Genomic DNA, 16,598 nt, shown 5'->3' with positions numbered 1-16,598 from the left:
AAAAATATTTTTTTTTCTTAGAGACAAGATTTGTTTATGTATTAGAAGTTGGAAAGGGAAGTTTCTTACTCAAGCTGGTTAGGAAATTCTGACAAAAGTAGTGATGTCTTCGATGCGAATGTATATTGTGAATTGTTTTAAATCTCTATCATTTTGTTTTGATGTGAATGTTCTCCTTGATAAGGTTTGGTGGGGATGAGCTAATTCAATGAAGAACTCAATCAATTGAATGTTTTGTAATAAATTGGCAATACCATGAAGAATATAGGAATGAGGTTTCATGGTTTTCATGTTTTCAACTTGTCTTTATTAACCCAACAAGCGTGGCATTCAACCAAGAACCCCAGTCAAAGTAGGCACTGATTTTAAAAGGGATCTATTTCCCATCATTAATTCTAATTCAAGCTAGAAAGGGTAGAATATGTTCATATGAATTGAATAGTATCTTAGAAGGTCTTAGTTTCTTAGAAAAAATGTATTAAGATGGAACATCGATAATGAGGACAAAATTCTTATCTAGGATGAAAAATGGATACCTCTAAACCTCGGTTTTAGAACAATATCATTAAGGTCTAATGATCAAGGTCTTACACTGGTCAATCATTTCCTCTCTAATTACCATAAAATATGGAATTTAAATACCTTACGATCTTTATTTAATGATAATGACATGAAAGCCATTAGAAAAATCCTACTAGGTGTTCATAATCAAGTAGATAAACTTATTTGGTGTAACACTCTTTACCCGACCCGACCACCAGATTCAGGTTATAGGGTGCTACGCTCCAAAATTTTAAATTTTAACTAACACATTCTTTTAGTACACTCCGCCTAATAGATTAATTAATTTCCAATAATATTTATAACTCAATTCAATAATCAACTTTGCCAACTATATGAATTTAATACATTTATATTGCACAAAGTAGTTTTAATATATAGACAATTTTATTTGAACTTAGAAATGTATCCTACAGACCTATATAATTTCAACTTATGTCTGACCCTAAGACTCTACCTTTGGGTCACCTTGTTGTATGCATATTACAACAAGAAACAATTCTACCTAAGCACGACAGTTTCTGGCCTGGTTCTTCTGTAACCTCTTTAATTTCCTTAATATTTGCAATACATAATGTCACATACGTAAGTACGTATGAACTTAGTGAGGTATCCATACCTTACTTTAGCAAAATTCTAACAAATTGGCTCTTTATGATTTAGAATTTAAGTATGATTGTCTATACTAGGACGGCTTGCCAATCTCATTGGCGTAGTGTCTACGTAACACGAACTAGCTCACTTGTACTTGGTACATTATCCTCAAAATACCATCGCTTATTTCCTCACGCATCCTGGAGAACAATTCATCTTACTTGATTACAGTTGATCTACATCTGACGACTTGATAACAGAAGGTTTCACGTTTCACATTCGACTATACAAAGCCTTGTACACACAAAGCTTCCACTGATAGATGTAATACCAAAATACAAATTTAGTAGCGATTGATCTCTTGGTGGATTATCCTTGCTAAATCTATCTTCATTAGTTGCCTATGAGAGCTAACATACCTAGTGAGTGTGCAGGAGACCATCTGAAGGTGAACAAACTCAATATTGATAGATGTGTTGCAACACGAGAAGTTCGATGTCACAACATAGGGAGCAGAATGCAAGAATCTTGAGACTGCCTTCGGTGTTACAAAACAACCATGAGATGTCACAACACACCCCTGAAGCTACTTTGAACCTGAGGACACTACCTTCGATGTTGCGACACAAGCACTAGAGTGTCGTGACATCAATTCTGTACGGGAAATACTTACGAGCCAGGGGTATTTTGGTCTATATAATTGAAATTTAAACACAAGAGCATCAACTGACCTAGGGTTGAGGACGACGACAACCCTAACTCTATAAATAGGCTATTAAACACTTATTAGAGAACATCTTTTGATCTTCTTAAGTTTTTTTTGTAATTTTAGTTTTAGTTTTTCCTTTTTTTTAGGCTTTAGGTTTATTTCAGTTCTTCGTATCCATATTATTTGGAGAAGATTCTTTGTATACTTGGAATAAATCTTGTAGATTCTGTGCTTACAATCAATCAAATACAATTCAGGATTATCGAAACCTTTCTCTTGATTTATTCTTTATGCATATCTTATTTGTCAAGATAATTATTTTCATAAGATCCATGAGAAACTAATCCTCTTATGGGGGATTAGTGAGTGAATGTGTGATTAACTGATTACTATGTAAGGTTCTCTTAACGAATAATCTATTTGGGAGAGGAAGAACTTAAACCCTATATAATAGCCCGTTTTCAGTGAAATCAGAATAGTAGTTTCAGGATCACAAATACGATGTCAAAAAATTTATTTTATTATTATTTTAAGGACTACAGCATGATAGTAGCATCATATAATAATTTCGTGAAGAAATTGTATCGTTTGCATGCTTAATTAGATAAAAAGGACTAAATCGCATAAAGTGCAAAACTTATGTTCTATTAGAAAAAGGTATTAAATTGCTATGAACTTTAATCATGAGTGGCATTAAATGGTGGTTAAACCATTGATTTAAGTATTGGACAATTATGGACATCATTAATATGTTTAATAAATGTTTTATTAGTAATTTAATAATAAATAAACAAAATAAATAAAACAAAAATCACATTACCTTGTCCATCTTCATCTAGCCGAATGCCTAAGGAAGAAAACCACCATTTTTGAGCTTCAAACATTTGGCCAATCTATATTCTCATGCATGTAAGTATTTTTATCTCGTTTTTAATGATTTCTATGTTTTTAGAGTCGTTGTAGCTTAATCTAGCTAGCCCGGAGATTAATTTGCAAAATTGTTAAAAGTCTAGGGTTTTACCATGAATGTATATTGGTTTTTTTATGTTTGATGGATGAAATTGAATATTTGATGATAGTTCAGCAACTTTTGTGAAGGATTTTTTGATGAATTTGTCATTTAAGTATTTAATTGAAAAATAGAAAAATGTTCATGGTAAAAATGTGAAATAAATGAAATATAGGGATTGCTAAGAACTAAATTAATATTCGGCTAGCATGGGTGTGGACTAAATTGCATGAATTTCTATTTTTATGAGCTAGGGACTAAATTGTAATGAATTCAAAATTTTAGGGGAAAAAGCATAATTTTTCTAATTTGGATTAAATCGAATAGAATGAAATTGAATTAGCTAAATTTGATTATATAGATCAAGAAAAGCAATATTTGGATTTAGATTAGGGAAAAGAAAAAGTATCAGATTAGTTGATCATAAATTCTCATTTGCGATCGAGGTAAGTTTGTACATTTAATTAAAGTTGTAATATGCTCGATTTACATGCTTTTATGTTATATTATAGTATTATGTCTCTACAAAGAAACCCAACGAAGTTTCGGCAACTTTCAGATCCCGTATGAACCTTAGGAATATATAGGATACAAATGATATGTCATTAGGGTTTACTGTGTTTCGAGTGTTGGTCTTGTACGTCCTACCGGTGGCTGAGTTTTCAGCATGTGTTCAGCTTACCTGACAGCTTGTGTGAGCAGCACCGTGTAGCTACGTCTTGACTGATAGCTTGTGTGAATAGACCCATTTATGGCTCAAGAGAGAGCATTGATACGATATATGAGATAGTAGTGGTTTTGACCACATGTTGGCACATAGTGTGTGAGATTCTTGCATATCCGATATTATTCTAGTGTTTCAACGAGTATGAAAAAAGGAATATTCAGAAAATGCTTCAATAAGTGATGTTATGGAAGTATGGAAATGTATGAGTTGATGATATTTGAAATATGCTTAGCAATATGCTTGCAAGTATGAATGTTTATAAGTAGTATATATAAAGCTATGATGTTATTGAGATGATTTGCTAAGCTATGAGATTATCTAACTTGAAAGGTTGTTGTTGCTTAGGCTAATGCCAAATCATATTGGATTATCTCAAAAAAAATTTGTGCTTATAAATTGAAATGGTAAGCTTTGTTTATGATTTACGAACATGTTAAGCATTTCATGCTTACTTTGTGTTAATTTCTTGTGTTTCTAGATAATTGGAAACTCGTGCGGGTTGAAAGCTGTCAAGAATCCTATCACACTATCCATCAGTTGTATCAGTATATTTTGAAGATTTTGAGTAATTATTATAATGGCATGTATAGGTCTTTTGTTTAATGAATTTAGCCATTATGTGTGGCTTGTATATATGTTATTTTGGTTAATGAATGAATTGGTAAGATATTAAGATTATATGGTATTTGGTGTGGTTGATAATTTGATGTTGTGTTGGTTAAGATGATGATAAGGAAATGTTGATGGAAATGGTATGGAAGCAATTAATGGCTGGTGTGGAATCAATATAGCATGATGTTGATAATGGTTAGTTTTGGTAGTTTGGAAGTGAACATCTTTTAGTCAAATTGGTGTAGTACATGTTGGTTGTGAAAATGGTTATTTGGTATTGGTTGTGTATGAAATTTTGGGTATATGAACATATGGATAAATGTGGCATGAAATTGTTCAATTGGTAATTTAATTAGTGAATGAATTGGTTAGGTGTTTAGATAAGTTTGATTGTGGAAATTGAGGTGCTATTTTGGCATATTGGTTGAATGGATAGTTTCTATGTTGTGTAAACTTGAATATGCATATGTAAAGTGTGTCTTAAATGCTTGATTATAGGTTCAATTGGCTTGTGCATGAGGTGTGAGTTTGGGTGAGAAAAATGACTTGGAAATGGCCTAATTTTGTTTACACAGGCAGAGACACGGATGTATGTCTCTACAGTGTGTGACACACGATCAGGCGACATAGTCGTGTGTCCCCTATAACTTTAAAAGGGTTGCAAGTCAGGCTGCACTAATACAGGTGCTTTCGTTAATAGGTCTTTCAATCGGTTAAAACTTTGTTGACATTCATCAGTCCACTCGAACTTTACATCTTTCTGCAATAATCGAGTCATTGGAGAAGCTATCATAGAGAATCCCTGTACAAATCTCCGATAATAACCAGCTATACCCAAGAAACTTCTAACTTCAGATACATTCTTCGGTGGATTCCAATTGACAATAGCTGATATTTTACTTGGATCTACCCTGATGCCTTTGGCAGATACAATGTGTTCAAGAAAACCCACTTCTCGAAGCCAAAATTCACATTTACTGAATTTAGCATATAACTGCTTCTCTCGTAGAATTTGCTACACAATTCTCAAATGTTCTGCATGTTCTTCTTCATCTCGAGAATAAACCAAAATATCATCAATGAATACTACTACAAATTTGTCTAAGTATGGTCTGAGTATCCGGTTCATCAAATCCATGACTACTGCAGGTGCATTAGTTAGCCCAAGCGGCATAACTAGAAACTCATAATGCCCGTACCTGGTTCTAAAGGCTGTTTTTGGCACATCTGACTCATTTACCCGTAACTGATAATAATCTGATCGAAGATCAATCTTTAAAAACACAGTAGCACCTTTCAGCTAATCAAATAAATCATCGATCCGGGGTAACGGGTACTTATTCTTTATGGTTACTTTATTAAGCTGCCGGTAGTCGATACACAATCTCAAAGACCCATCTTTCTTTTTCACAAACAGAACCGGAGCACCCCAAGGTGAATGACTCGGTCGGACAAAACCCCTGTCAACAAGTTCTTGCAACTGTGTCTTTAACTCACTTAATTCTGTAGGAGCCATACGATATGGAGCTATGGAAAACGGAGTAGTTTCCGGAATCAAATCTATAGAAAATTCCACTTCTCTTTCTGGTGGCAATCCTGGTAATTCCTTTGGAAACACATCAGAAAATTCACATACCACTGGAACTGCCTATATTTTTGACTCAGATACTTTGGTGTCAAGTACATAAGCCAAGTAAGCATCATACATTTTTTTGACATACCTCTGTGCTGCCATTACCGAAATCATATCAGATAACCCCTCTGTCTGATCAGATTTAACCCGGAGCAACTCACCATTCTGACATTTTAGCACAATATATTTTTGTCTACAATTTATTACCGCATCATGCTGGGTTAACCAATCTCTGCCCAATATCACATCAAATTCATCAAATGGCAGTAACATCAAATCAGTCGAGAAACAATAACCTCTTACCATTATTGGACAATTTTTACAAATTTTATCCACCAACACAGACTGGCCCAGGGGGTTTGAGACTTTAACCACAAATTCAGTAGGTTCAACAGATAAATTTTTAATAATTGCAAGTTTAACACATATATATGAATGCGTAGAACCAGGATCAATCAATGCAATAATATCAGTATCAAGTAAAGAAAATGTACCAGTAATAACATCGGGTGCTGAGGCATCTTCTCTGGCACGAATGGCATATGTCCTAGCAGGTGCTCGTGCCTCAGGCCTACCTGCAGTATCTTTTGTAGCTCCTCGACTACCACTGACATTACCGGATGGTCGAGGTGGTCTACCTCTCGAAACTGGATTACTCAGCTTCGATATCTGTTCAGCTTCTTTTTCACCCCTTTCTAGACAATCTCTGAGGAAGTGGTCAAAAGAACCATATCGGTAACAAGCCCCGCTCTTTAATCGACATTCACCAAAATGAGCTTTATTACAGTACTGGCATCTCGGTTTAGGAGTGCCAACACTGCCAACACTGGTCACTGATGGAGTAGAAGGTCTTGGATTAGTGCGTTGAGAACCTCGCTCTTTGCCCGAATACCCAATGGCTGAAGTAGAACGATCCTGGTACTTCTTCAATTTCTTTGAAGCAGAAAACTGGGATTTTCCCATCGGTCTTTTACTAAAAATTCGAGCTTCCCTCTCAGCCTGTTTCTTTTCTTTGCTCAATTCTTCTTCTTTATAAGCTCTCTCTGCCAATGTAGCAAACTCTCGAATTTCAATAATTTCGATCAGTAGTTTAATGTCTTCATTTAACCTTTCTTCGAATCGTTTGCACATTTCAGCTTCTGATTGTACCCATTCTCGAGCATATTTACTCAATCGAACAAATTCTCTTTCATATTCAAATATTGATCTGTTACCCTGTTTCAACTCAAGAAATTCTTTTCTTTTCTGATCGAGAAACCTTTGGCTGATATATTTTTTTCTGAACTCTGTCTGAAAGAATTCCCATGTAATTTATTCTTTCGGAACAACTGAAGCTTTAGTATTCCACCAATAGTAAGCTGTGTCTTTTAGCAGTGAGACGGCACATTTCAGACATTCTTCTGGTGTACAAGATAATTCCTCCAGAACCCGAGTAGTGTTTTCTAACCAAAATTCAGCCCGTTCGGAATCATCATTAACTGCTGCTCAAAATTCTTCGGCCCTATATTTTTGAATTTTATCTACTGGAGCTTTCCCTTTTTTGACAGATTCAGTACCTGTACCTTGTGGGATCTCGGGAACCAGTGGAGGAGCAGGAGGGGGAGCTTGAACTTGCTGCACTACAGGGTTAGTTCTTAAGTATTGATTAAACCATTCATTCATCATTTGAAAGAAGGCTGTTTTTGCCTCCTCCCCTCGACCCTCTGTCTCGGGCCTTCTACTGCTAGTTTCTTCTCTTTGTACTGAAGCCGGAGCATGACTCCCAGTTTCCTCAATTGAGCTCGGTCGGATGACATTACTATAAGAAAAACACATTTTAAATGGTCAGGAGATATCACACTATCAATAATAATTTAAATGGCATGTATAGCTAATCCCGTATTTGCTACATCGATCCTAGAACCGGCTAAATCGTAGCTCTGATACCAATAAATGTAATACCCCTACCCGTATTCATTGCCGGAATAGAGTACGGGGCATTACCGGAGTTTACGAATTAGATTTTTTTTAACTCAATATAACCCCTTTATAGATATCTAACATTCCCTGCAATATTAAATCGAGACCAATCCACATCAACCAAATCAATTCAAAATATTTTCAAGATAAATTCATGCATATTTATAAGATAACGTCATCACATATCTAAAACTAGGTTTGTTAACCATACCAATGGCTAACTTTACATTCATTTCACGTTAACATTTACTTTGTTAGCTTATACATGCCATTGATTTCCAAAATAAAGTTTCTTTATATACCGAAATCCTGAGGTTGACAGTGTGATATGTCTCCGACCAAATCTGACCTCCGAGCTCTTAACACTACAAAACAGGGAAAAAGGAAATGGGGTAAGCACTTTGTACTTAGTAAGCTCATGTAACAAGAATTATACTTACCTAATATTTTCAATACAATATAATAAACATTCATATATCCATTCAATGCATTATTACCCTAACATGCACAAACTCAGCATTCAAGTTAGTACAATAATTTCCATGTATCAATAATATATATACCATGATTGATGAGCTCGTCAATACCATGATTTCCATTTCCTTGCTATTTTTCCATATTTATCCCGTTGAATTTATCGGAATTTTGATGGATTTTCAGAGGTACACATTTATTGTACAATTCCGGGTCCGTCAATTCATATTCATGTGCGCACATATCCACTTCAGAGAGCACACTCCCGCGAACCTCAACCTTGCAGCGGGATTACCAGTCCAGGCTAAATCCCCTGCAATATAAACTCATAGAGTATTGTCGGGATTACCAGTCCAGGCTAAATCCTCTGCAACGATAATTACTCTAATGAGCTTGGATCTGAATTACCAGTCCAGGCTAAATTCAGACCCTAATTCGGATTACCCGTCCGGGCTAAATCCATTTTACACATATTCTTCGGGAGGGCTATATCAGGATAGGATCACCCGTCCGGGCTAGATCCTTTTTACCGTCAATTCCTTTTCAGAGATCCATCGAATCTTCCTTTCATTCAAACGGGATTTCTTCCCATTTTATCAAATATATCAATGTTTCATAAATTTCCCTATAATGAACATTCAAATCATATTCATATCAAAAACATGCATTTCAAGCATTTAAGAATATAATTCAAGTTACACGAACTTACCTGGATACTTGTTTGTAAACAGTAAAAATCTACTAATCCCGAACTTTTTCCTTTCCTCGATCTAGCTTCGTATTTGAATCTTCCGGATCTAAATAAATAAATTTAATTATCAATTTAATACATTTCATGTTCATATGCAACATTCTCTATAATTCAACTATTATTTATAGTTCATTCAAAGCTGCCTACTTGAGTCATAGTCACTAAATTATTTATAACTTGAGCTACGGAACTCCAAATTAAGATCCATTAATTTTCCCTGAAACTATACTCATGTATATTTTTACCATAAAATTTTCAGAATTTTTGGTTTAGCCAATAAGTACAGTTTATTCTTTAAAGTCACCCCTATTCTGCTCTTGACAGTTCTGACCCTTCTTCACTAAAAATTATTTATCTCTTCATACAGAATTCAAATAATGTTATTGTTTGTTTCTATTAAAAATAGACTAATTAAGGATTCTAGAAATATAAATTTAAGCCCATAATTGTTTTTCTTAAATTGTTTATGATTTTTCAAAGTCAGAACAGGGGAACCTGAATTCATTCTGACCTTGTCTCACAAAATTCATTATATCTCAAAATATAAAAATCCATTGCTTACACTATTTATTCTATGAGAAACTAGACTCAATAAGATTTAATTTCATATTTTTTTCATCTTCTAATTCGATTTCTACAATTTATGGTGATTTTTCAAAGTTAGTCTACTGCTGCTGTCCAAACTGTTTTTGTGCAAGCTGTTTATTACCATTTTCCCCTAAGCTTTTAATAAATGATAATTTCATCCCTACTCAATTAGCCTCTCAATTGAGCTGATTTTTCTCAATTAACATTTTATTCTATCACCTTAAACTAGTTTACAACCTTTAGGAATCAAAATTTCAGCAATAGACTTTAATTCCAATCATTTTCACAATTAGGTCCTAAAAATCAATTTCTATTGAAATTACCTAATAAAATCATCTCATAAACAAATTAAAGCTTTAATTTAATTCTATTTCATCATAAACTTACAGCACTCAACCGTGGTGACTTTCAATTTTATCCATGAAATCAAAAACTAATGAATTTAATAGTAGGACCTAGTTGTAAAAGTCTTAGAAACACAAAAATTACAAGAAAAAGGCAAGGATTAACTCACTTGGTGCAAAAATTATGAAATATCAGCTTAGAGAACCCTCCTATGGCGTTTTTAGCTGCTGGAATTGAAGAGAAATGAAGAGAAATCTAGATATTTCCTATTTAGTCCTAGCTTTATTTAGTTAATTTTGTAATATTCCAATTTTACCCTTAATTTATCAATTTTTCTGCTGATTTCATACCCTTGCCGTCCAGCCCAAACAAATTTTGGGTCTAATTTCCTTTTAAATCCTTTCTCATTAGACTCTTAAGCTATTTAATCACTCTAGCAACTTTTACACCTATTACAATTTAGTCTTTTTTCATTTAATTGACTACCCAAACATTAAAATTTCCTAACGAAATTTTAATACCACATTAATAACATTGTATAAATATTTATAAAATTATTTTTGACTCAGTTTTACGAGATAGAGGTCTCGATACCTTGTTTTTACCCAATTTCTTCAATAATTTCTTTTTCTATCTAATCACTAAATTTGTAAAATTTTTCTATCAATATTTTCATACGATTTTCCTATCATATCAATTTTCAAGCAAAAATATTGAAATAAATTTCTCTTTAAATTGGATCTATGATTACGAAACCATTGTTCCGATAACCTTGAATTTAGGCCATTACATATACTTACGGACACCACTTTATTCTATATCTTTTGTGCAGTATTCTCACTCTAAACGTTAATACATTCGGAGGCGGTCAATCATTCATGGCCAATGGGATGTTCTCGGTACGGAGCTGATGTTGAATTGACTGAACATATTTTGGTTTTTGTCCAATAGCCCAAGTAGCTCGAAGAGCATCAACATTTTATTATTGTCCTAATCAAATGGGATTTGTTTACTTTCCTAGTTGATGGAACAATATATGTTATTTATTTCCTAATTTTTCCTCTTTTTCATGAATAAGCCTCACAACTTACCTATACTAGAATTTATGGGTTTCTCGTAATAATTGCCTTTTTCAGAGATTGAAGGATGATCCTGTCCTTATGTGGAAACAAACTCTTGATAACTTCTCAGAATTCCTTAATCTTTCTTTACCCTCAATCTCTATCTTAAGAGTCACAACCAACGTGAATACCTCCTGGTCACCTTCTCCCCTAGATGTTATAAAGATAATCGTGATGCTTCCCTCATGAAAATCTCCAAAATGGTTGGTTTAGCTGTTGTGGCAAGGAATAACAATGTAAAAGCTATCGATGGAATCAACACAACGACTAGATCATCGAATGCGTTTGTGACTAAAGCCTTAGCGATAAGGTTTTTGGCAATATCTTGTACCTATTGATCTTAGGAGTTTGCTATAATTTTTTTGGTATTTTTCATGTGTGTTTTACCGTTTATGTCCAGGGTTCTTGGTAATCTCTCCTAATAATGTTGTCTATAAAGTTTGAACTTGTATGTTCCCTTTCCCTTTTGGAGTATAAGATGTCTTACTATTGTACTTATCACCATGTTGGTTTGCTATAATTTTTGTTGAACTTTAATGAATAATGTTACTCAGCAAGAAAAAAAACATAAAAAAATGAAGATTTATGTAGATGTAAGGAAATTTATATAAATAAAATAATAAAGTTGTGTAACTTTTATAATATTTTACTGTAAAAAAATTCCAAAATGCCAAATCTGAGCTATCGAACAGAGTTCCTCGTGGAACAGTTGGCTGCCAATCATTGTACTATTTTATTTATATTCCGAATAAAATTGCGTTGGCCCATCTCTATTGTCCACAAATTATACCTCTTTTCTCAGCCCTTTCATGGAGAACTACACCCTTTCCATACCTCTCCTAGCTACCCCCGCCGGTGCTCTTACCACCACCGTCGCCGCTACCAGCTGCGCAACCAAAAAAGATGATGAAAATGGGGTTTTCTCATCCGGTTCCAGTATTATTTACCGTCTTCTTTTGGTAATTCTCATCGGAACAATCTCCATATGGGCAAACCACGAAGCATCAAAAGGATTCAAGGTAACCATAATTAACGCCGCCGCCAAAGAATCTCCGGCAGGGCGACGGTTTGATCTCTTTTACGTATCAAACGATGAAGCCACTCGGATCATCTTGAACACAAGCGCCGTGGTCGAAAACATTCTTTATGCAGATCAGTCCGACGACCAAACAAAGAAGCCAGTTCACCATATCGTTCTTCAGCTGGCTGCCGGCGACAACCTGACGACGACCAAAGCCAGTGTGGACACAAGCAGAAGCAAAGACCCAGTTTATGTCATCAGTTTAAGTCCATCAATAATGGAGGAAAGTAATGTCAAGTACAGTGTCATATCAACCATACAACGTGCCATGGCTCGGATATGGCTCTGGGATGGCAAGTCCAGGGCTCCACCTTGGCTCATAGCTGGCATGGAAGAGTATATATGGATGCAGGCTGGATTTGGCCACCATGATAAAGAAACAGCACTGCATTCAAGATCAAAATTCAGACCAGAACAGTTTTGTTCAGTTCTTTCTCAGGTATGTTCCAAATCAAGTAAGTTGTGGCCTGGGTTGAAGATGAACATTAGTGCCATTTGTGGCGATCATTGGAAATGGGAAAAAACAGGTGGAGTTTGCAGGGAAGAAGATGATAAGGACCCAAAGATTGTGGCACTGGCTTTGGGTTACATTGAGCAGCAACACAAAGGGTATGTTCAAGGATTGAATCAGATTCTAAGAGATGGATGGGATTGAAGAAGGCATGCAGTAGCTGTCAAAAATTTTTTGGAACAATTTGGGTTCACATGGTTTGGGGCCAGCAAGTCCATTATTTCATGTTAGAACGATGTGGACGAGGCATGTTAAAAACGGGTGTTATGTCTTGTTATATGATATTCATATCTCCACCTATTATCAACTGATTCTATAGATAGAATGCAGATCATTTCCCTTCTTTGTATAAATTTTTGTCATTGATTATCTATATTGCTTGTAGAGTGTAAGTAACGGCATTAATGTTGAAGTTTATATTTTCAAATCTATAGAATCTTGACCTTAAAGCTCAACATCATCTTACTTACCTCATATTTTATGTTTGATGTGTTGTTTTCTTTTAACTAATTAGAATATCAATCGACGTGAAACACAAAATTGAACAGCAGTAGTGGACAATGCTGAAAATTCCAAGAAAACCCCTTATATTCATTAACAAATAAAAGATTAACTTATAGTAAATAATGTTACATGGACAAAAAAACTAATATTTATTAATGCCAATTGCAATTTGAAAAAAAGAGTTGGCAGATAAACGTATCATATTTCACCTTTAATCATGAGAATTACTAGCAGTTTATTATTGAATTCAAACATGTAAGATACAATATAAGAATTGAATCCAAGACTTTTAATGCATGTAGAAGTTGATTGATACCTAGAAGATATGTGCCATGGTGTGAAATATAAAAGACATGTTTTTATGGTAGTTTAGTGGAATTAAACGATAGTAATGTATTGCAATTTAACAAGCTTTGCACTACTTGTTTAGGTTAAAAATGACAAATGACAAAGCATTATATAGGAAATATTTTATTGTGTGCAAATATTGTAGGTGAATTGAATTGAGTTAACCGGTTAAAAAGTCTTAGAGAGCGTGTGATCTAATTTGAGTATAGGAGTGAGTTTTCTACTTGGTGAGTGAGTGAAATTTATATCATAGGTTGTACTCAAGGACTAACTCTCTAGATTAGGCCTCGCAGACATAATAAGTTTCAACTACATGAACAAACTTTTGATGTCCATCTCTATTTTTACTATAGTAGTCACTTAGGCCAATTGCAACTCAACATATATCGAGACTAATATATTATAGGAAAAACTCAATAAACTTTCAATTGGTATCAGAACTAAACACTTGACCCCCTAAGTGGTGGTTATGTTTTTGATTTTTTTTAAGATGGAAGTTCTTTATTACTAGAACCTCCAAGTTGAACAACTCTAATTATGTTTATTAGGCAACTAGGATGAGGGCTTTCATTAAGTCCATGGATAAGAATGTTTGGAGTTTGATTTTAACAGGTTGGAAACCTCATTCTATTGATGTTTTAGGTGTGAAGACTCTCAAACCTGAGATAACTTGGACAAGTGAAGAAGAGAAGCTTGCTAGTGGAAACTCCATAACATTTAATGTTATTTTTTGTTGAGTTGATAAAAAAGAATTCAAGAGAATCTCAAAGTGCATTACAGCCAAAGAAGCATGGTTATTCTTGAGACTACACATGAGGGAACTAACACTGTGAAGAAAACCAAGCTTCAGATGCTGACACTATTAAGTTAAAATCCTTTAAGATGTAGGAGAAAAAGACTTTGACATAGTTTTATACTAAGGTCTATGAAATTTTGAATCAAGATTTTGCATTAGGATAAGAGTATTCAAACTATAAGCTTATAAGAAAAATCTTCCGATCCTTTCCTGAAAAATTCACAAATTAAAGGAAATTCTTGCAGTTGGAATGAGGGACCCTGGCAAGTGAGGTGTAACACCCCATTCCCAACACGTCAGGTCCGAGCTATGGATTAGTACTAGATAAAAAAAATTAAGTACAATCATACACATATGCAATTAAGTATAATTTTACATTCATACTATGCAACATATTCATTTTCAAGTCCCACACGAGTTTACAAAAGCTCTTTTACTAACCCAAGATTAAGCTAAGACTAATTTGTAAAGTTTTTAAAACCTCGAGTCGGCATCGTGACTTCATAATTCCCTCATTGCAATTATGCAACTCAATGTGTCATGCCGCAACCCCAAACACTTTCATGTCATGATGCCACTTACTGTTAGACTAAGTTGCGACGTCAAGGACTCACATGGTTATAACGTTGCCCTTATTTTTAGAAACTTAACACATTTAGGTACCTATTCACATGTTTCCAACCAAAGCATATTATCACAGACATTCATTTGCCAATTCACCTATACCAAAACCTAACAAAACATGCCAAAACAAGCTTGTAACAATTTGGATTCAACCATTTAACATAACATACAATCCATGACATTCATTCAAATTCAATTACATCATTTACTTACCTAACTATGTCAACTTTGCTTATCTTAGATCAACATATGCATATCTACTTATTTTGAGCATCAAGGATCCAAATGATCTTGAAATAAACCAAAACAACTATGCTTTTAACATATGTTTCAAGTATGACAATCATTTGTACCATTTTCAATCATACATCAACTTAACTATCCTATTTTCTTCATTTTGTAATCTTTTACATGCCAAAACATATAAGTTTATATCATCACTTATACTAGCATGAAACATGATCAATGTTGTACATTTACTAAGTCATAAGGAAATCATATTACTCAAGATTAACCATGCTACAATTTCCATATAACAACTATCACAACATAACAATTTGTACACTAAGGTGCCCTTATATACATGCCACAAAATTTGAACACACAACATAATTCTATTATCTTTTGATAGTGTGTTTCACGCTGATTCGGCTTAGCAAGTTCCGCAATGTGGCGATCTACAAAGGAAAGGAAACAATTGTGTATAGATTTGAATTTTGGTTAAAAAAATGCAATATACGAATTTTTATTTGATGCAATTGTGAATATATACATTTTTTAATTTAATTTTTTTACATACTATTAACCTCCATCTTATGTTTACATATTGCACACATGAACAACTATATCTATCTCATATGAAAATAACTAGATTTATTTGTTTTAAAATGTATATACTTGAACCAAACTCAAGCTTCATGTATATCATTTAATCAAAATCAATGTATACTGACACCAAATTAAAATTCATGATCAACTAAGCTACCAGTGTAATAGCAAATATTAGGGGTGTGCAAAATTTGGGTAAAACCGAAAAAATTCGATTAACCGACCGAATTCGGTTAATCAATCGGTTAACCGAATTAATTCGATCGGGAGTCGGTTAATAATTTTTTGAATTTTCGGTTAACGGTTAATTCGGTTCGAAACCGATCGGTTAACCAAATTTTTTTGGTTTAACCAAAAAAATTAATAAATAAAATTATAATATATAAATAGGCCACTATTCACCCAAACTCAATCCAACATAAACCCAATTTAATATATATAAACTGAAGTACCCAACCCAGCCCAACCTAACCCAATTACCCAGCACAATCATAAAAATTACAAATAATTTAATAAATAAAAATAAAAATCTAAAAGTAAAAGTAAAAGTAAAAGTAAAAGTCTAAAACTAAAACATAGTAACAGACGGTAGAAATAAACAAATTCCCTAACTAAGACCCTAACCTTCAAAATCCCTAATTGAAATCTCCCAAAATCTTTCTATTGTCACTGCCAGGCCAGCCACCTTCGTGAACCGTCCGGTGTCTACCAGGTCACCATCACTGGCGAGTTGAGGTAGGCTTTTACTCTTGAAAATTTGGGCACTATTTTACTGCTTGCTTATTCTACATCTTGACCAAATGTCTTAAATTCCTTCCATCGC

The 16,598-nt window shown here is 34.1% G+C and overlaps 1 protein-coding gene across 1 annotated transcript; it reads left to right on the top strand.

Moving 5' to 3' along the window:
• The first annotated feature begins 11,799 nt into the window (after positions 1–11,799).
• Positions 11,800–13,130, top strand: LOC107959682 (uncharacterized). Its single transcript, XM_016895795.2, has one exon. The coding sequence runs from the start codon at positions 11,893–11,895 to the stop codon at positions 12,817–12,819; it is 927 nt and encodes a 308-aa protein (XP_016751284.1). The 5' UTR covers positions 11,800–11,892; the 3' UTR covers positions 12,820–13,130.
• The last annotated feature ends 3,468 nt before the right edge of the window (positions 13,131–16,598 follow it).

This window comes from Gossypium hirsutum, chromosome A05 (genome assembly GCF_007990345.1).
Source record: "Gossypium hirsutum isolate 1008001.06 chromosome A05, Gossypium_hirsutum_v2.1, whole genome shotgun sequence".
Classification (NCBI taxonomy): Eukaryota; Viridiplantae; Streptophyta; class Magnoliopsida; order Malvales; family Malvaceae; genus Gossypium; species Gossypium hirsutum.
This window is presented reverse-complemented; position numbering and strand designations above follow the sequence as displayed.